The 21,492-nt window shown below is 41.1% G+C and overlaps 1 protein-coding gene across 1 annotated transcript in view; it reads right to left on the bottom strand.

The window, feature by feature from the left end:
• col4a1 (collagen type IV alpha 1 chain) overlaps nt 1-21,492 on the bottom strand; it is a 133,188-nt gene that overhangs the window by 5,690 nt on the left and 106,006 nt on the right. The window contains exons 42-50 of the mRNA XM_062957341.1: nt 18,271-18,456; nt 14,124-14,257; nt 11,054-11,126; nt 10,371-10,442; nt 10,047-10,175; nt 8,638-8,736; nt 7,527-7,739; nt 5,120-5,297; nt 4,046-4,160 (exon numbers count right to left, since the gene is read on the bottom strand). Coding sequence (XP_062813411.1) covers nt 4,046-4,160; nt 5,120-5,297; nt 7,527-7,739; nt 8,638-8,736; nt 10,047-10,175; nt 10,371-10,442; nt 11,054-11,126; nt 14,124-14,257; nt 18,271-18,456 — 1,199 coding nt within the window. The remainder of the gene's footprint in view (nt 1-4,045; nt 4,161-5,119; nt 5,298-7,526; nt 7,740-8,637; nt 8,737-10,046; nt 10,176-10,370; nt 10,443-11,053; nt 11,127-14,123; nt 14,258-18,270; nt 18,457-21,492) is intronic.

The raw sequence follows: 21,492 nt of genomic DNA, 5'->3' as shown, positions 1-21,492 counted from the left end.
AGGAAAACTGCCATTTCTAGATATTCTGGGTCATCCGCAAACCCAATCAACAATTGGGCCACACAGTTTACAGAAAACCTACACACACAGATAGATACCTTCATAAAAACTCCAACCATCACCCAAGTCAAAAAAGAAGCACAATCAAAGCCCTGACAGACCGTGCACAAAGAATCTGCGAACCTCACCTCCTCCAAAGTGAACTCAACCACCTAAACTGGGCTCTTGTCAGACCCCTGGCAGCAGGGCACCAAGAACCATACACGGAGGCCAATCTCTATCTAATATCTTTATTAAGGAAATATATAAAAACAATAAAAACAAGTGAAGAATATAGTTCAGAAGCAGACCTTTCAAATGAGGTCAAATATAGTCCAAAAATGTATTGTCCAATAAATGATATTAGAGTTCAAAGTTCTTTATCCAATACCGAAACACACACTATTGTCAAGCAATAGTGTGAGGAAATGTCTGAGTCTCAGGAGTCCTAGGTAGCTTGACAACAAGGCTGGAAACAAGGCTGGATACAAGGCAGGATACAAGGCAAACAGTGATTCTCGGAACAAGGTCCGTGGTTAAAAGCAAGCGAGGCAAGTCTTGATTACTTAATCCGGGAAACAAGGAACTGGGGTTACGAAGTCCACACACGATCTTACTCCTGAAGCTGCTCTGTTGACGCCGCAAAGATTCTCCCGCGTCAGGCACCTATATTGGAGTCTCGTTTTCCCGCCAACAATCTCTTTCCCTAGAGAACGGGAAGCGAAACCCAACTTTGTCCAGATGCAAGACTCCTTAGAATTTCCCAAGGGAAGCAGGTCTAATCAGCCTGTTGTTTGGCAGCAATCCGTAAACTCCTGCGATTCTGTTCCCTGACTCCTCTGTCAGCACAGTAGGATTCTTTTCTAGGGAACGGAGGCGAGGAATGTCCAAGGTCTGTTTTACTGAATTCTTGGGGACAAACATCAACATCCGGCAGGTGAAAGGACTCTGGCTCTTGTTGAACCGGCGAAAACCCCACGTTTTCGTCTTCATCTGCCACGATGGCACTAGGAGCAGGACTACAAGGCCCATGAGGCATCACAGCTCTACAGGCCAATGGATAGTCCACCATGGACATCAGAAGAGCTGCAAGGCCAAGAGCAAGCCAGGAGAGTAAAGACAAAGATCCACCCAGAGGAAAAGTGTTCTTACCATACATCAAGGGAACCACTGACCGCATAGGCAAACTGATGAAGAAGTACAACCTACAAACTATCTACAGACCTACAAAGAAAATCCAAGAAATGCTACGGTCAGCGAAGGACAAGAGAACTCCTCTCTCCTCTGCAGGAGTCTACCGTATACCATCCAGCTGTGGACAAGTCTACATAGGGACCACCAAACGCAGTGCCCAAACACGAGTCAAAGAACATGAAAGGCACTGCAGACTCACTCAACCAGAGAAATCAGCCATAGCAGAGCACTTGATGAACCAACCTGGACACAGTATATTATTTGAGAACACAGAAATGCTTGACCACTCCAACTGCTATCATGTCAGACTACACAGAGAAGCCATTGAAATCCACAAGCATGTGGGCAACTTCAACAGAAAGGAGGAAACCATGAAAATGAACAAAATCTGGCTACCAGTATTAAAAAAACTCAAAAATCAGAACAGTAAATAAGAAGCAACACTCTGAAAACAGGAGTTCCAGACATGGGAACCAGGGGTAGCTAACGACTCTGAACAAAAGATGCCCCCAGGCAGGAAGAAGCCAGGAGATGAAGCTATTCAATGCTAATTAAGGTGATTGACTACAACATTCACACTGGCCTCCAACTGACAAAGAGTTCTTCTCTTACCCTGGACTTTCTACAGATATATAAACCTTCCTTGTTTAGTTTATCCATATCTCACACCTATGAGGATGCCTGCCATAGATGTGGGCAAAACGTCAGGAGAGAATACTTCTGGAACATGGCCATACAGTCCGGAAAACATACAATAACCCTGTGATCCCGGCCATGAAAGCCTTCGACAACACAATAAATTTAACAGTCTTTCAGTGAAAGACCCTCAGAGCCATCCAGTTCAATCCCCTTCTGCCATGAAGGAAAAGCACAATCATAGCATCCCCAACAGATGGCGATCCAGTCTTTGTAACAACAACAACAACAACAACAACAACAACAACAACAGAAACCCCAGATGCCATCCAGTCCAACCCCTTTTGGTATGCAGGAAAAACAGAATCAAAGTACCCCCTGAACACTGAGAGGGAAATAAGTTTTTGAAAACAAAGAAAGCAGGGTGGGGGGTCTGGGCGGTGAGAAAAAGAGTCTAGGCAGCAAGGGAAATGTGGAAGAAAGGGTCTGTGCCTCAGGATGCATTTCTCAGGAGGAGGAAATAGAAAGAGGCGGGAAGTAGCATGGCGTCGTGGAACCCATTACTACCACCCTAAGGGCTCTGTGGAGCAAAGTTTGAGAACCTCTGATTTAGACCACAGCTGCACAACTTGGCAGTAGTAAGGAGCCAATGTTAAAATAGGCTAAACTTCTTTGTGCCATTCCTCCTCCCCCTCCCTCCATGCCAAATCTTGATTAGCTGCATGTGTCTTGTGGGAGGCAGAGTGCGTGCAGGGGAACCAGTGAAAGTGGCAGATTCTTCAGGCCACCCATGTGGGGTGCACATGTGGTCTATGAACTGTATTTTGTGCAGGTTTCATTCACACTGTCATGCTGTCTGTATAATCAGCTATTCTTTCGATTAACTTCTTAGAAGGAACCAATGTATATAGGAAATAAAAATATTCTTTTGTGTGTGTGTGTGGGTGTGTACATATTTTGTCATTAATGAAACGTGTCCCAACTGAAGCTGCCTTAGATCTCAATTGGAGAGAAAGATGAAAGATAAATTCAATAAATAAAGAAAACAACACACAAATCCCCCCTATTCTTTTAGTAGTCGAAGCTGTTCCCCATCAGATACAGTGCATTTAGTTCCTTTTCCCAGTGACAATAATACATTTAATATTTTGATGCCATTCAATTTCTGTAATGTCAATTTGGGGAAAAAAATCTGAGGAACATGGTGGAGCTGTATAAAGGATGCATGAGGCAAATGTGCCCGATGGACCACATGTTGTCCACCTGTTCTTGCTTTATGCATTCATGTTGAACCTTGAGTTCCATTAGGAAATTGGCAGACACAGACTACCCTTCAGCACAGGTGTTATGTACCATCAACAGCCCACCTCAGGGAGGAGATAGACAGGTTCTGCATCAAATGCAGCTTCCTGATCATTTTCAAGGGAAGTCCACAGAGATAGTACTGAAATCAAATGAAGGTTACCAGTGTCTCATTCATTATGTCCAGGCTATCCCAGTCCAGGATATTTAACTACCGTAAGTCTGAATGCAATCCATATGCACTTAACAGCAATCCTAGATGCCAAGCAGTCCTTCCAGAAGAGTTCAAACAGAGTTGTAGGAAAAGGACTAGTTTTGAATTGTATAATTTTTCATGGGAACTGTTCCTGAAAGTATGGTTAGACCTGATGGTGGCAAATCTCATCTTTTCTGCCTCTTTCCTGTTTCCAAGAAAGAGCTCATTCTCTCGGCAATTACTTTAAAAAGAATCCTAGTGAAAGAATTAACCACACATCCTGCCCTAAACTGCAAACACAGTGAAAATTACAAGATCATATTCAGTTGCTTCATTAGAGAATGGCAATGGGCACAAGTGATGACACAGAAATGAATCACTTTAAAAATATTTGGACTATTAAAAGTATTTGTTCCTGTATTTGTAAAAGATACAAAGAAACAGGTGGGTGCTTTTAAATCAAAAGTGAGCTTAATTTTAAAAGAACTGTGCAAATTTAAATACAGTCAGCCAAGCTGACCATCAAATTGTGCAAGAGGGCCATAGAGATTCCTAGAGAGGAGTTCTCTGAAGTAAAAACAATTTTTCTTATTTCTATTTTTTCACTTTTGTAAGGGTCCTCTTCCCCCCAACCTCAGAAAATGTGGAGGGCTGACCTGTATCACTTGATGCACTTACCATCACAAAGGAATAGCCTATCCAGAGCGATCTCCAGCCGTCTGGACATGGTGGAATTTGAATGGTTTGGCTGTGAACTGCCATCACCATAGCAGGAGCCTCACATACAGCACATCTGAGAAGGGATGATACAACAGCTGCAAAGTTTAGAGTTTTAAAAATTCTGAAATACCATTATCCTATGTAGGACTACTCTTGTACAACTATCCAAATACCATATGTTGGTATTAAAGAATAATAAAATCATAGAGTTGAAAGAAACCATACGGGCCATTCAGTCCTGCCTCCTGTCATGCAGGAAAAGCACAATCAAATTACCCCTGACAGATGGCCATCCAGCCTCTGTTCAAAAGCCTCCAAGGAAGGCTCTGAGGCAGAGAGTTCCAGTGTTAAATAGTTCTTATGGTCAGGAAGTTCTTCCTAATGTAAGGTAGTATTGAAAATGCCAGATTTATGTGTGCAATATATGAATTATAGTAGACCTCTGACAATGGACCTGAGAACAGCCTAAAGGAATGGGTTTTAGGATGTTAGTTTTAGTTTGGGGTTTTAATCTACTGAACATTTAAATGGTTGATTTTTGCTAGTTATGTATTATGTGTATCGTGGGTTTATAATTTTATCAGATATGTTTTGATCTGTTGATTATGTTTATTTTTATGTATGGCATATTTTATTTTATACCGGGGGTGCTTTGAATGCGATTTCCTGCTTCTTAGCAGGGGGTTGGACTAGATGGCCCATGTGGTCTCTTCCAACTCTACTATTCTATGATTCTATGACTCTATGATTCTATGATTTACATGTTGTTCACCACTTTGAGTTCTGATTTGAGAGAAAAGCGGGATGGAAATAAATAAATAATAACATTCAAGTGGAAATCCACTTGGAATATTTGAATCCCCACTCGGCCATGAAACCCACCGAGCAACCTTGGGTAAGTCACACTTTCTCAACTACAGAGGACCCTTTCTCAATGAAATCTGCCAAGGAAACTATGTAACAGATTCACTTCAAGGTCATTCCATATAGGAATTCACAAAGATTATATTTCTTAACAGTTTTCATGCTTACCTGCTGATGAAAGGTTTGATGCTTTCTCCTGTGATGGGAGCCATGCTCATTGGCATTGGCTCAGGCGTAGATAACCAGTAAGAATAATCGTTTCTTGAAGCAAAATTGCAAACGTTATTAATGTTACAAAACAGGAAAGGCATTGTGCTGAATTTACGTAGACAGCTTCCTGCTGTGCCTGAAAGAGTAAAAATTAAAGGTTGGTTTACTTCTTTCTATTGATGTAAATCTGAGAGTTACCCCATAGTTTTTGGATCCTCAGGGAACATGTGCTTAAAACTGAATGAGTTGGTGAGTCTTCCTTTCCACTTGTTACTTCAACAAGTAAAGAATGACAGTGGCAACAGGTAGCACCAAAGTGGAAGATTTTCACCCTCCTCCCCTTCCTTTTAAGGCATGTTTGGGAAAAAATTGAAGGTTTAGGGGTCAATTTACTTCTGCTCAAATAAACTCTGGCTTTACTTTTTTCAGCAAAACAAGGTGTGAGAGACATGTTGCTTGCTGTTCAGCTTTCATATTTCCCCATGGATGACAAAAAGACACCTTGGTAAATGAGGGAACGTAACAAGAAAAGGCTCCCTTGTGCCTTCAAATGGTTAGTTTATTGATATTAGATTCCAAAGGAACTAAGGATCATCATTTCCCTCTATTCAGGGATCATAAACTGAGCTGCAAAATAATTATTTTGACTTTTAATTTGTTTATTAAGTAATCTTACTTCTATTTAATTTAAAGTCATCTATTTTAGGCAGTTATTTCTGTTGTGATTGCGCCTTCGGGGATTATGGTTGATGGGGATGGAATTCGAAGAGGAGGAAAAAACCCTCGTGATGAGGGTTCACTGGAGGAGTTGCGCAGGAAGCGATTTAGAGAGCTATATGGGGGATCTTCTGAGGAAGATTCAGATGGGGAGATGAATGCTGAGGAACAGGTGGTGGCTGGGGAAGCGGGCACTGAATGGGCACAGCCACCGGAGATGTCTGGGGATTTGGGGTCTATGGATACTTCTGAACCTGGGGTTTCTGCAGGAGCTGATCCCAATTGGGATGCTTGGAGAAGGGAGGATGGTTCTTCAAGTGTTCATTGGGCTAAGTGTGGGCAGGATGATTGGGACTCCGACGAATTGCTAGGTACTCCAGATCCACGAGCTCTAGCTGTGTGGAGCTCAGACTCTGAGTAGATTTGGGACACCTGGTGTTTGGGTGTGAGTGTTTGGTCACCCAGGAGGAAGGGGAATAAAATGGGAATGTTTGGCTACTGCACTTTGCGTGTGGCAAGGTGTTGCTGAGGCGCCATTGGGATCTCTGTGTTTCCATGAAAACTGGACTTGGACTATGATTTGAATCTGCTGTTATCACCTAGCTTGGCTCTCGCTGTGTCTTATCGTGGACCTGTTTTGGATGACTGCACCCTCTTCAGACCTTGGATCGGAATTTGACCTTGCTACTGCCTTCGCCCTGTGATTGATGACTACTATCGGCTTTTGACTCCTGGCTTGCTCTTTGGACACCGCTGTTATCTCCTGAGCTGACCTTGGAATCCCGGACGACGTCTTTTCACCATTCTTTTGGAGCCTTCGGCTTTATCCACATTGTGGAAGCAGTCTACTGCATTCTTAGTTTGTTTGTTTGCTTCCTGACCAATTTGGTGTTTTCTTTTGGGAACTGTTCCTTTGAAAACTACAGAGCCGGCTGGCAGGGCTTGGACTCAGAAAGTGCAGTTTGCACTAAGTTTGTTTAGCTTTGTTTTTACCTGCTTGTGTTGCTGAATTATATTTTTGTTTGAACTGCTCTTGAAGCACTGATAGTGAAGTCTTTCAAGGTTTTTTCTGTGTTAACATTACTTTTTGGCTTATCTGCTGAATAAACTCTATTTTTGTTCGCTAATTGGCGTCTGACTCTTGACAATTTCAATCCTTGCTAGTTAATTTAATTCATTTTATTTACCTTGATTAACTTGAGTACCTTCAGGTTTATTGTGTCCCCATGCATTTTGTTATTACAATTTAAGTATGTGTCTTCTAAGAGGTTGGATTAACCGCTGGTTTACTAATAAAACTGAATGACTGTTCCACAAAATGATGCATGTCTAAAAAGTGTATCACCGACATGAAATGTTTGGAAAGCTTACATTTATTACAAATTTCTAGGTTTCCACATTCACCGGGACCCATTTGCCCATATTATCTTTTGGAGATGGAAGGGACAGTAATAGTAATTGGAGATGTATCTGTCCATTTGTTCTTAGTTGCTGCAACAGTTCCTAAAACTCAATAGAAATTAGCTATTTGCCACCATTTATACTTAACTCAAAGCAATTGATTACAATAAAGGTATCTGCACATATGGTAAGCCATTGCATTGAATAACATACTTAGTCAACTGGATTTGCTGGTTTGATCACTTACCCAAGTCCTGGCCATGGGCCCGCTCATTTCCTTGTATATAAAGTAAAGAATATCCATGGAACATGAGTCGTGTCCCAGATGGACATGATGGTTCTTCTATGGTTTGGCTGTGCCGAGTCACAAGGAAACCATGAGCTACAGAGGGACTGCCTGGTGGACCCATCGACCCTGGCAGACCTTCAGGACCAGGTGGACCAGGGAGGCCTCTTGGACCTGTAAGACGGAAACCTTAGTCTAGACAGTGATAATAGGAAAAGAAATCTGTACCTATATTTATGGCAGCAACCTTCTTCAGTATCTTTATATTTTACCTTTTATCTGACAGAGGACTGACCACCATGAGCAGGATGGATTGGAAGTGCACACTAACTTTTCTCTATTACTATAAAGAAAAATGAAGTGCTTTTTAAAACTGTGAACTGATATTTTGTGAGCCTCATAGGCTACATTTTCCATGTCAAGGTGATACCTTTTCCTGGAGCATTCAAGTAGTTTTCAGAGCATTAATTGCATCACAGGGTGGATGGGAAAGGAACCATTTATTTTCCAAGCCACCTTGAATCCCATTTTGGTAGAAAGGTGGGATATATATTCAATTAATAAATGAAAATGAAAATGAAAATAAATAAATATTTTCCAGATCCGTCTGGAAAAATGTAACTTTCCCAGCAATAATGGTGGGGGTGTTCTAGTAAATCTAAGTAAAAGTAAAGGTTTTCTCCTGACATTAAGTTCAGTCGTGTCTGACTGAGGGTTGGTGCTCATCTCCATTTCTAAGCTGAAGAGCCGGTGTTGTCCATAGGCACCTCCAAGGTCATATGGCCGGCATGACTGCATGGGCCGCCATTACCCTCCTGCCAGAGCGGTACCTATTAATCTACACACATATGCATGTTTTCGAACTGCTAGGTTGGAAGAAGCTAGGGCTAACAGCAGAAGCACTCCCTGCTCCCCGGATTCAAACTGCTGACCTTTTGGTCAGCAAGTTCAGCAGCTCTGTGGTTTAACCTGCTGCATCACTGGGGTCTCCTAGTAAATATAACATGAACTGTAAAATTTGAAATTATAAACTTATACTGTATCTATAAGCTTGAAAAAGTTCTAGACTTGCCTGGTGGGCCAACAGGGCCAAGTTCTCCTTTCTGACCAGGTGTTCCATCGAATCCTGGATGACCTGGGGAACCTGGTAAACCCGGGGATCCTGATACACCTGTTGAAATAAAATTTCATTAACATTTATTCCTTCCTGTATGTAATACAATATACATTAATTTAGACAAATTTGTGCTTTCAGTGTATCAGATACATGATGTACAAACCCTTTCTCAGTTCATTCAAGATGCTTCTTTCACATTGGTATGAATTTGCTGAACCATTATATCAGGCAGATAAAGTTTAAATTTTTCTGAGGTATCTCTAGAGTCAAAATGGCATACTATTATACAAGTGTGATCACTACTGGCATATGACATTTTTCATGTTTTTTTAGGGGATCGGGGTGAGGAGATATTTTGCATCATCTTTAGGATTTTTTTTGTGCTGTGCTGTCATACCTAACAGCTACCATTGTTAGTGGTGTATAGACACGTGACTGGCATAAGGCAATCTGAACCTACATATGGCAAGAGTTTGTGGAAGTTCTCAATTGCTGGGCTCTTGTTGCCTACACCAAGACTCATTAAGTAAACAATGCTGTAAGGTCTTTAACCCTGGCAGGTTGTTAGTATCATGTGCACGTTGTCATACATGGAGCAATCCAATCTGAGCATGACAAATGCAGAAGTACAGTCAGCATGCTCCTCCATATCTGGTGGTGCCAATGGTGTTGCTATTGCCAAAGAAGAAATGGCTAACTGTGCTGCTGCTATCCTCAGATATGCCACTGTAAGTCCATAGGATTCTGAATAACAGGGCAATTCCATTTTTGTTTACTAAAAATCAAATCCTAGTCCCATAAGATTTTCTCCCATGATTTCAGTCTGCTGAACTGAACTGCAATGGTGCAAGTATCTCCCTGTTGAACTGAGATCAAAGCACTGTCCTCAGTTTGCCCCACCAACCTTTTGCGATGAGGCAAGAGATAGAACCATGACTGGTGACTATGATCATTGATGCCTTTCCAGAGAAGCTACTTCTAGATTATTAATCTCCAAGAATATTTCCAGTCTCTATACCACCAATAAGTTGGTTGTTGAGCAACTGAGTGTACAGTTCACTTATAACAGAAAGCAAACTTATTGGCTGATAATTAGATGGATCATTCCTGTCTCTTTGGGGATTATGATTTCCTGGGACCAGCTGGCCACCCAATTAATGTGAATAAACAGAGATGCCCATAATGGAGCCCACCTAGTTTATAAGAGTTTGGACATTATAAAGTCTGGCCCTGGAGCTTTACCACATTTAAGTTGAATACTTAATGGCTTTAACAGCAAGCTGCAGTAAATTTCTTAGACGTTTCTGGATTCAACTAGTTTCTGAAATCAGTTCCAGGATGGTTGTCAGCCTGGATCTTCTCACCTTGTTGTCCTTTTGTTCCTGGGAGACCAGGTGCTCCCTTGAAGCCAGCCGGGCCTGTAAGACCAGGTAAGCCTGGTTCACCTTTCAAAAGTGTGAAAGCGCCTGGAGGACCTGGGGGACCTGGGAAACCTGTCAAAGAGTAAAATAAAATCAGACAATCATTATTGATGGTAGTAAAAAAGACACTTTATCAGCATTAAAGGAATATATGAAAAAGATGACAGTTTGTTGTAGAGTTAAGATTCTATTAGCCTTTGGTCTCCTTGACACCATCACAACTCCTTTCAAAATAACCAAACCTGTCAAGATGATGTCATCACTTACCTTTAGCTCCAGCAAATCCTTGATCACCTTGTTCTCCTTTGATTCCAAGGACTCCTGCAGGACCCCTTGGACCTAGAGGGAAAGATAACCTTCAAGCTCTCACCATATGAAGTTTCCTTTTACCTGAATTACTACCCATATCAAGTTCCTTGAAGCCTTCTAATCTCTCCTTCCAAATTTCTTTTTCCTAATCAAGCTTCCCCAATCTTCAAATCACTCATGATAGTTGCTTTAGTTAATAGGTTTTCATGGCCAAACAATACGTTTCACATGTTTGTCACAGGATGTGATTTTCTTCACTTATATGTTCACAATGCTTTGCTTTGAAGTTTGCAAATTTGGTTAAGCAAATAATGTTTGTAGAACAAAACACAGGCTAAGCAGAAGACATATGTATTCTTCTTAACTTCTAGTTGTACCCTGTCAATTCGGAATGAGAGGTAGAGAAAGCTATTATTTCCTGGGCATGAAATGAAGAAAATTGATATGGGCCACATATTTTGTAGCCATTACTATTACTGTGTTCATTTTATAGGCACTGAATTACAATTTGTTTACTAAAAAGCTACAACAAGTACAGCGATGACCTCATAATATATTGCAATTAGGCTGAAAGGCTATTTTTTCTTTGTTGTAATGCAAAAGCAAATAACAATGTTTGCTACTCATATTCTCTCTCATACCTTGAGGTCCTGGAATTCCAGGAGGTCCCATGTCACCTTTTTGACCAGCAGCTCCTGGGAAGCCAACGTTGCCCTGAACAAGAGAACAAATCCCGCAAACACTCAGTTGTGACAAAAGTGATATATACGTTAGTTCTACAATCGGATACAAGTCCAAACCTAGATCCCAACATTCAAGAGAAAAAATGAGAGCTAAATAAAAACAGAGACTTAACATCAGCACAATAGCTTTGGTTCATGCCCAAATAGAAGCAAACAAGAAGAAGAATGACAAAAATGGGAAAGCTAAAATTATCTACCAGAGGGATCAGAGTCTGAACATGAAATAAATGGGTGATAATGCTTTGCCACACCTGAGAAAGTTGGCAGGGCAAAGTTGTAGAAATTACTATAAGTGATCAGCTTTCGTTTGGGTTTTCATTCCAGGTGATCTTCACTCTTCAAGGATTTCCATAGTGGAAATTATTCATTCAAGGGTAACTCCTCCCATTTGCTCCACTAATCACAGGGCCATCTACTTCAGGATGTCACTTTCCTCTGAGTCCAGCAGCAATGAAAAACATGTTAATAAAACAGAATAGGGCATCAACTTCCTAATCCAGTCCTGAGGAAAAGGTCAGTGGGATCCCTGTCAGTCTAGAATTCAATGTGCAACAGCCAGTATACACACATTGAAAAGGAAAGGAAAAGTCCCACTGATTCAACATCTAAGATGGTGAAGTGTGGGAGGATTACGGGTTGAGTGCAACCAAGCATGGTTGAAAGGGTGCTGTGAAGTAATACACCTGACAAATCTGGGCGGAGCCCGGGATATAAACTAAAAACATGTCTATGAAATGATCTACATATGGCCAGTGAGAGACAAAGATAGGCCAGTTGGAAATAGAGAAAGAGCCATTTAGGTTGAGAAGAATGGAGATCAAAACAGGGGGAAGTGCTATTTTGTTTGAAACAGAGGTACAGTAGAGCCTCGGTTATTTGAGATAAAGGGGCAGGCCCCATCTCAGATAACTGAATGGCTCGGATAGGGCGAGGTCTTGTCGAGGGACGTCCCTCGGCGAGGCCTCACCCCTTGGGAAGCGCCTCGCCATCGCTGCTAGGAACAGCTATTGTGGGGTGCTTCCTCCTCCCTTCTCCCTCTCCTTCTCTCGAACTCGAGACAAGGAAAGGGAGAGGGAGGGGCACCCCCGGCGGCGCCTCGGATAATACAGAGCCTCGGTAAACCAGAGCTCGGTTAACCGGGGCTCTACTGTATTACTATATACTGTGTGTAGAACCAGCATAACACCTGATGTTTATTTTTTGAAAATTTCTTGGCTTACTGTTTTATTTTCTATAACTCTAAATGGAAGTTTCAATTTAATAAACAGGAAGGAATACTAATCATGCTTTACTTCATTGAACCCAACAAGTAATACGTCCACTAGTCCAGTATGATGATCACCTTGAACCTTGAGTATCAGATCCAGGGAGGGATCTTAAGAATAAAAGGGCATTGGAAGGAATGAGAGCTTAAGGATTTCGGATCAACATGGATAGGGGTTTCATCATATTTCCCTGCTGCAGGTGAAATAAGCTTCTGAAATAAAACTGAAAAGTCTGTTGAAGCAGCTGGGACTTGAAGCATGTCAGAAGTCTATTTGGAAACTCCTAAAAACCACTCACTAATGCTGCAGTAATCCAATGAGGAAATCAAACAAAAGGGAATGAGCAAATACTTGAAGTTTGGCAGTGTAAAAAAAAATCTTAGAAATTGGAGCTTCTGGGCCGTCTTCAGAGGCAACCCCACGTAGAGCGCGTTGCAGTAATCCAAATGGGATGTAACCAGAGCATGGACCACCGTGGCCAAGGTATGGATGCAGCTGGCGCACAAGTCTTAATTGTGTGAATGCTCCCCTGGCCACTGCTGAGACCTGGGGTTCCAGGTTCAGTGTGACCCTGTTCAACACAGGCTGTAACCCTATGCCCTGTTTGGCCTTACAATTGGCCAGGGGAACCTCTGTCTTGTCTGGATTAAATTTCCATTTGTTTACCCTCATCCAGTCCGACACATTGGCCAAGCACCAGTTCAGGGCCTGGATAGCCTCCTTAGTGACAGGTGGGAAGGAGTGACAGAGCTGGACATCATCTGTGTACAGATGACACCAGCTTGTTAGGAAGAGCTGCTCAGAAAATGTCAAAGTGGCTCCTCATTACCAGAAGCAGTGGTTCCCAAATGTTGGTCTTCCAGGACATCAGTTCACAGAAGCTCCAGCCAGTGCCGGATTAAGGATAAATGTGGCCCTATGCTAGTGAAGTTATAAGGGTCCTTACTAATTTGGGAAGGAGAAAGGCCCGGTAAGCCTAACACTGCCTGCTTTGTGGCACACTCCCATAGACTATAAACTCTATCATTATATATAGAGATGCTTTGAAAAAGAATGCCTTCAAATTTATAATTGCACCACATGAACAAAATCCATCATAAAAGTATTTTTTTTGTCAGGAAGACACCTCCCCGCCCCCCAGTCAATGGGGTCCTGAGCTTCAGCAAACCTAAGCACAATAGTAAATCCAGCACTGGTTCCAACCAGCTTGTCCAATGGGCAGGAATCTTTGGAGCAGAAGTTCAAAATACCTGGAGGAAAATTTGGGGAAACCTACTCTAGAGGGATGTGTCATCTTGAAGTCAGGAATGTCTTCCATGAAATTTGTAAGCCACCCTGAGTCCCCCTTCAGGATGAGAAGGGCAGGGTATAAGTACAGTAAACAAACAAACAATAAACTCTTGAAAACAGATGGTAGATAAATGTGGGTAGTCGAAAACAAACAAAAAGAAGTAATGATTAATTCCCAAGAAAGCAAAGCACTGTCATGCTGGGCAAGGCCCCTTTTGTGCTGAACAGCACGAAATATGCTTGAATAAAGATCCAGTATTCTAAGAAAAAAGAATACTTTGCATCTCCAAAGATTCTGCCTCATAAAAAGGCCATATCCACAGCCATTAACAAAAATAAATAAATTAGAAACCATTGCATATTATGCTATGAGACCGTCGTATGCTGCCTTCACATTACTCAAATTAACTTACTGGGATTCCCTGAGGTCCTTGATCTCCTTTCAATCCGGGTCTTCCAGCTGGTCCTGGGAAACCTGGAAGTCCTGTTTCTCCTTTCCCCCCTGATAGCCCTGGAGCACCTGGAGGTCCTTGAGGACCAGGTTGCCCTAAAATAGAAATGAAATTGTCATTCATTGACAATATTTGTTTTAGAATAAAAAGGAGCTATATGCCAAAATAATTCCAAGTTATACCTATACCTCAGCAAGCTTAGGAACAAGGATAATGCTCAAAATAAATAATATTAAGATGACTGTTCAGAATCTTGTGGAAGCTAGAGAAATTGTACTGAAGAAAAACAACATCTTTTAACATGGAAACTATTATATGAGAAACAAAATGTACCATGCAGTCACATTATGGGGTTTGCAGAATAAAGATATACAACCACATGTACAATTTATATAAGTATTTATAATGAATAAGAAAAAGTTCTGCTTCTCAGTTCCTTTCTAGCTGGGCCTCAAAGAAACTGTTTTGCATAGCTTTACAAGCATTGTCATCACCATCATCATTATTATTGTTGTTATTATATTTACACCCTGAGCGTATCTCTTGACTGAAACACAAAGCAGCTCACATCTAAGAAAATGTAAAACAGAATTCAATGTAAAACACAAGTCAATTAAAGTCATTAAAAGCTTTTAAAATCCCAGAATGAACAAGAGAAAGAAACAACAGGCCAGACAACAGCCAAGAGTAAAGATAAAACAGACTAGATTTAACAACCAGGTTTCTATAAACAGATTGTGCCGGGCTGTGGCGCAGGCTGTTGAGCAGCTGCAATAAATCACTCTGACCATGAGGTCATGAGTTCGAGGCCAGCCCGTGGTGGGGTGAGCACCTGTCAATTAAAAATAAAAAATAGCCCCTGCTCGTTGCTGACCTGCCAACCTGAAAGATAGTTGCATCTATCAAGTAGGAAATAAGGTACCACTTATAAAAAAAAGTGGGGAGGCAAGTTTAACTAATTTACGACCTGGAATGAGGAAGTGCCGTCAGAGTGGATGATGTAGCAGCTGCTGCCCCCTGTGGCCAGAATCGAACATCCCCTCAGGAGAAGGTTAAATTGCTTCTGCGTCTGTCTGTCTCGGTCTCTGTTTGATGTGTTTATGGACATTGAATGTTTGCCCTATGTGTGTATAATGTGATCCGCCCTGAGTCCCCTTCAGAATGAGAAGGGCGGAATATAAATACTGTAAATAATAATATATAATAATAATTGTGTACATAAATGAGATTGGATTTAAAAAATGATACAAATTAATTTTTAAAATAAGAAAAAACAAAGAATCCCACCTAACATTAGTGAAGAAGATGTTTAAATTCTCAAGATTTATCAAAAGAGACAGAGAAAGGTGGTATAAGAAAACAATCTGCAGGAAAGCTTGTGAGAGCCCTTTTTGATGGGAGAAACATGTTAAAATCAAATGGATGGCTTCACTTAAGGATGGCCTGTCTTACAAGAAAAACATGGAGTCTGGAACAGGATAAATGGAGAACCCTGGAAAGATTTAAATAACCTAATTATTTATTTTTAATGGAATGAGGCAGATTATCAAAATCAATAAAATGAAAATGAAATATAAAGATGAAATTACAAAGAACAGAATTTTGGATAAAATGTTTAAACTGATATCATCATCCCTGGGCCAGTGGAATATTTAAAATAAAGGGGAAAGCGTAATAAGATAATACAGTAGTCTCTGTGATTTCTCACAGAGAATAGAGGGGATAAACAGTCCTTTTAAAACAGTCTTTAAATACGCCTCATTGCCTTAAAATGATCAGGCTTCATAGAATCGGCAGCCATTAAATCCCTGTCTCTCTTCACTCACTGAGGTAAAAGTGCCTGCTCAAAAGGTTTCTCTCAGCAGCTAGCCAGAGACAGCAGCCAATCAGAATGTTGGTTCCTGACACACTTAGCCAATCAGCTGATGACACATGCCTTTCCAGTCAACCCATTACATCATGGTGCCTTTTATAAATCCCCACAGTAGACACCTCCAAAGTCATGTGGCAGGCATGACTGCATGGAGGGCCATTATCTTCCTGCCAGAGTGGTAGCTATTTGCATGTTTTCAAACTGCTAGGTTGACAAAAGCTGGGGCTAACAGCAGGAGCTCCCCCCAGCTCCCCAGATTTAAACCCCCGGCCTTTCAGTCAGCAAGTTTAGCAGCTCAGCGGTTTAACCCACTGCGCCACCAAGATAAAATTAAAGAAACTAAAAATTAAAGAAAACACACATTAAAAACAGAGCTGTCCCCCCTCCCAAGCAAAGACTGTCAAACTATTACATATACAGTGGAACCTCAACTTATGAGTGTCCCAGTATATGTATTTTTTGACTTCCAAGCAGTAACTCAGCCAGAAGTTCTTTTTATCTTCCAAGTGCCATTTTAACTTACGAGTAGCCCAGAGGGCGCATTCGCATTAGAGTACAGCGCCACCTCTGCCCTCCTCCTCTTCCTCTGGGCTCCTCTGCCCCCCCCCCCCTGGTTTCTGTCCTGCCCCTCCCTTGGCAGCTCAGCCAGCCTGCCTGCCCTCTCCTTCTCTCTCTCCATCCACCTCCCTCTGCCTCCTCACACCTCCGCGGTGACAGCAGGGCTGCTCTCCTCCCCATCCCCCTTCCTCTTCCTAATATTTGTAGTTGGGACCACGTAGCAGGAAACTTTATGAGGATAAAAGTGAATTGGTTTACGTTCACTGGAATGTGGATATTATGTTGCCGCCAAGTTTGTTTGTTTCAGTTTGTTTAACTTTCTTAACATAGATTTAAGATATCAGATAATATACAAATATTTCAATAATTAAAAACACAAAGAGAAGCTGCACCATTCCCTTGTTAGTTTAAATGAAAAATGAACTGCCCTAAATTGAATCATTAATCCTAACTTGAACAGCACCAGTGAATCGAAGCAATTTATCTAAGTGGGGCTTGGGACACAAAACGTTTATTGTTGCATATGAATGGTTTTGCCTTGCTGTTACACTAGCCAACACAAATTTTGTTGCCTTAAATGTGCTTACCACAGTAGCTATTTGTTTACATTCTCTTTCATTATGTGTCATGATTTTTATACCTTGTTTTATAAATTATTTTTATACAAAACACATAACAAAAGAATTGGGGGGAGGGTTTGGGAGGCCAGAAGAAATTAATAGTATTCCAATGGGAAAATTCACTTTGAGATAAGTGTGTTTTGAGTTAAGAGCTCAGTCATGAAACAAATTAAGCTCTTAAATCAAGATATCACTGTACTTCTTGTTCTACATAATTGAATTTCAGCTTCCGCTAAATATAAACCAAAATATTTAAAATTTATATATAACCTCAAAGCAATATTTATATCAGAAATCAGTCCATTTTGACTAGAATTTTAATTCTTATACATTTTATCTTTAGATTATTATCTTAATATCGCCCCAAAAATGATTCCCTTTTCATTTAGATTAATTGTGTCTTATATTATTTTTCCTTCTAATCTAAATTAATTTTATTGTATTCCCACATTCTTCAATGTAAATATTGTTGCTCTGTTAGATCTCTTGAAGTGAAATAAAGTTACTGTTACTTGTTTCACAAACCTGAGTGGGACATTATTACGCTGCAGGGTAAACTTTAGTTCAGAAGTCGTGGTAAAGCTTCTACAACCTCCAACATCTACGGACAATGCCGGCTCTTCAGTTTAGAGATGGAGATGAGCAGCAACCTCCAGAGTTGGACTTGATTAAACTTAATATCAGGAGAAATCCTTTACCTTTACCTATTATTTCATTGTTTTATCTTATTTTATTCTATTTTAAATATGAGGATAGAGGTTGGATGCTCGTTTGTTAAACCTCTGTTAAACAAACTGATATCAAGGACCCTCTTTTCAATATGGCATCTAGAACTGACTGTAGTATTTCTGATTTAGTAACTCTTATATGCATAAAATGTAATTTCTAGTCTTGAATACAGTACCCCCCCTACTTCAACTAAATCAGTGAGAAATTGATACAATAACACTTATATAAAAGCATGCATAATAAAATCAGGTTGATTTAGAAGTAATTGCCACCACAGACAATCATTATACTTTTTGACAAATGTTAAATCATCTATGCATATGCTTACCTTGGAGGCCAGGTCGACCTTGAGGTCCCCGGTCACCCTTTGGCCCTGCTCCAGTTCTGCCTGGTAATCCAGGAATTCCTGGTTGGCCTGGGGGACCCTGTGGACCAGCAAATCCTGGTTCTCCTTTGAAACCAGGAATCCCTGGACTTCCTGGGGCTCCTGGGAAACCCACATCTCCTTTTGCACCTAAAAATGAAAATGAACCAATATGTGGTTAGATAAAACACAAAATTTGGTGAGTTGAGAGAAAATACTGTTGGAGTCCTTAAACACCATTTTGTCCTAAATTTCCCTTCAAGTCTGCTTTCTGCTTTTTTTTTTTTTACTTCTACTCCATTACCCTTTTGGGCATTAATATACAAATACTACTTCAGCAATTCATTTTATTTACCTAAGTCTGTTCTTTATAACTCTGCTCTTGCAGAAGCTTTTTCATGCTTCATCCTCCTCAGATATCCCCTTGTTTATTAAAGTTACTTTATTATCTACCAAGGTGTACTTGATCTATGAATCCATTCTGAAATTTAAGCTTACAAAAATGATACCTAATGTGACACATCCATATTACACTCTTTCACATAATTTTCTTGTCATTCAACTCTACTCACTTTGCATTTAATCTTTATATATATATATATATATATATATATATATATATATATATATGAGCGATGGAATCCCGGTGACGGACAAAACAAAAAAACTAAACACCCCACAACCTCGAAAATTGACAGCACAACCCCTCATCCACGCCTCAAGGACAAGGCAACAAAAAGAAAAGAAAAATAAAGTCTTAATTAGAGGGAGAGGAATAATAGTTTTTATCCAATTGCTGCCAGTTAGAAGGCTAAGCTCCACCCACTTGGTCTCCTAGCAACCCACTCAGCCCAGGGGACAGGCAGTGTTAGGCCTCACTTAGGCCTCTTCCACACTGCCTATAAACTACAGATTATCAGATTTTAACTGGATTATATGGCAGTGTAGACTCAAGGCCCTTCCACACAACTATATAACTCATTTATAATCTTATATTATCTGCTTTGAACTGGATTATCCTGACTCTACACTGCCATATAATCCACTTCAGTGTGCATTTTATACAGCTGTGTAGAAGGGACCTCATATAATCCAGTTCTAAGCAGATAATATAAGATTATAAATATACAGTACAGTCTCACTTATCCAACATAAACAGGCCGGCAGAACTTTGGATAAGTGAATATGTTGGATAATAAGAAGGGATTCAGGAAAAGCTGATTAAACATCAAATTAGGTAATCATTATACAAATTAAACACCAAAACATCATGTTATACAACAAATTAGACAGAAAAAGTAGTTCTATGCGCAGTAATGCTATGTAGTAATTACTGTATTTACAAATTTACCACCAAAACATCACAATGAATTTAAAACACTGACTACAAAAACATTGACTACTAAAAGGCAGACTGCATTGGATAATCCAGAACACTGGATAAGTGAATATTGGATAAGTGAGATTCTACTGTAATATGAAACAATTACTGTGGTAGAATAATACAGAACAATATAATCTCTCAAACCAGGACAGTAAATAAAGAGCAACACTCTGAAAGCAGGGAAATTGGGAATTCCACAAAGGAAGCAATCAGGGCCAGCTAACACTTCCCAAAAAAGGATTCTTCTAGAAAGGAAGCTGAGAAGGGAGTGAAGCAGTGTGTATTACCAAAGTCATTATTATTACTATTATTGTTGTTGTTGTTGTTGTTGTTATTATTATTATTATTATTATTATTGTTGTTGTTGTTGTTGTGTTGCTGTGAACCGTGAAAATGAATACAATCTGGCTCCAAGTATTCAAAAACACTAAAATCAGAAAATATAAAAATTACTGTGGTATAATAAAACAGAATACAATCTCTAAAATCAGAAAACTAAATAAAGAACAACACTCTGAAAACAGGGGAATTCCACACAGGAAACAATCAGGGCCAGCTAACACTTCCCAACAAACTATTCCCATCACCAAACTCTGGCAAATCCTCTGTTTTCTGAGGGCCGCAAACAATAGAAGCACATAAAATATTGCAAAAAACACCACTCTGAAAACAAGGGAATTCCAGACAGGAAACAATCACGGCCAGCTAACACCTCCCAACAAAAAATTCACCCAGGGAGGAATCAGCCAGGCTTTAAAGATGCAAGGCCATTACATGCTAATCATTTTGCCTAATTGATCCGCTCTAGCTTTGACACCATATTAACGGCAGCTTCCAAGGGTGTAACACGAGCACCTGCTTGTCCCATTTTGATGGATTCATTTCAATTGGTTGAGCCCGAGGATGTGGACAGGGTGCTTGCAGAGGCAAAGGCTACCACATGCATCCTTGACCCCTGCCCAACCTGGCTGGTGAGAGAAGCCAGAGGGGGATTGGCCGAGTGGGTGAAGGTGGTGGTGAATGCCTCCCTTTGGGAAGGCATTGTTCCAGCGAGCCTTAAATTGGCTGAGATCAAACTGCTGTTGAAGAAGCCATCACTAGATCCCACTTAATTGGACAGCTATTGGCCTATTTCCAATCTCCCCTTCTTGGGCAAGGTCCTGGAACGTGTGGTGGCTGCGCAACTCCAGGCATTCTTGGTTGACACTGATTTTCTGGATCCGGCACAATCTGGCTTCAGGCCGGGGCATGGTACTGAGACAGCCTTGGTCGCCTTAGTCGATGATCTACGCCGGGAACTGGACAGGGGGAGTGTGTCCCTGCTGGTTCTGCTGGACCTCTCAGCGGCCTTCGATACCGTCGATCATGGTATCCTTCTGGGGCGCCTTGCCGGGATGGGTCTTGGAGGTACTGTTTTGCAGTGGCTCCGGTCCTTCCTGGAGGGTCGTTCCCAGATGGTGTCATTGGGGGACGCCTGCTCGGCCCCACAACCATTGACTTGTGGGGTTCCGCAGAGTTCAGTACTGTCCCCCATGTTGTTTAACATCTACATGAAGCCACTGGGAGAGATCATCCGGAGTTTTGGGGTGAGGTGTCATCTGTCCAGCTCTGTCACTCCTTCCCACCTGTCACTAAGGAGGCTGTTCAGGTCCTGAACCGGTGTCTGGCTGCTGTATCGGACTGGATGAGGGCCAACAAATTGAAACTGAATCCAGACAAGACAGAGGTCCTCCTGGTCAGTCGTAAGGCTGAACAGGGAATAGGGTTACAGCCTGTGTTGGACGGGGTGGCACTCCCCCTGA

Source organism: Anolis carolinensis, chromosome 1 (assembly GCF_035594765.1).
Source record: "Anolis carolinensis isolate JA03-04 chromosome 1, rAnoCar3.1.pri, whole genome shotgun sequence".
In the NCBI taxonomy this organism is placed as follows: domain Eukaryota; kingdom Metazoa; phylum Chordata; class Lepidosauria; order Squamata; family Dactyloidae; genus Anolis; species Anolis carolinensis.
This window is presented reverse-complemented; position numbering and strand designations above follow the sequence as displayed.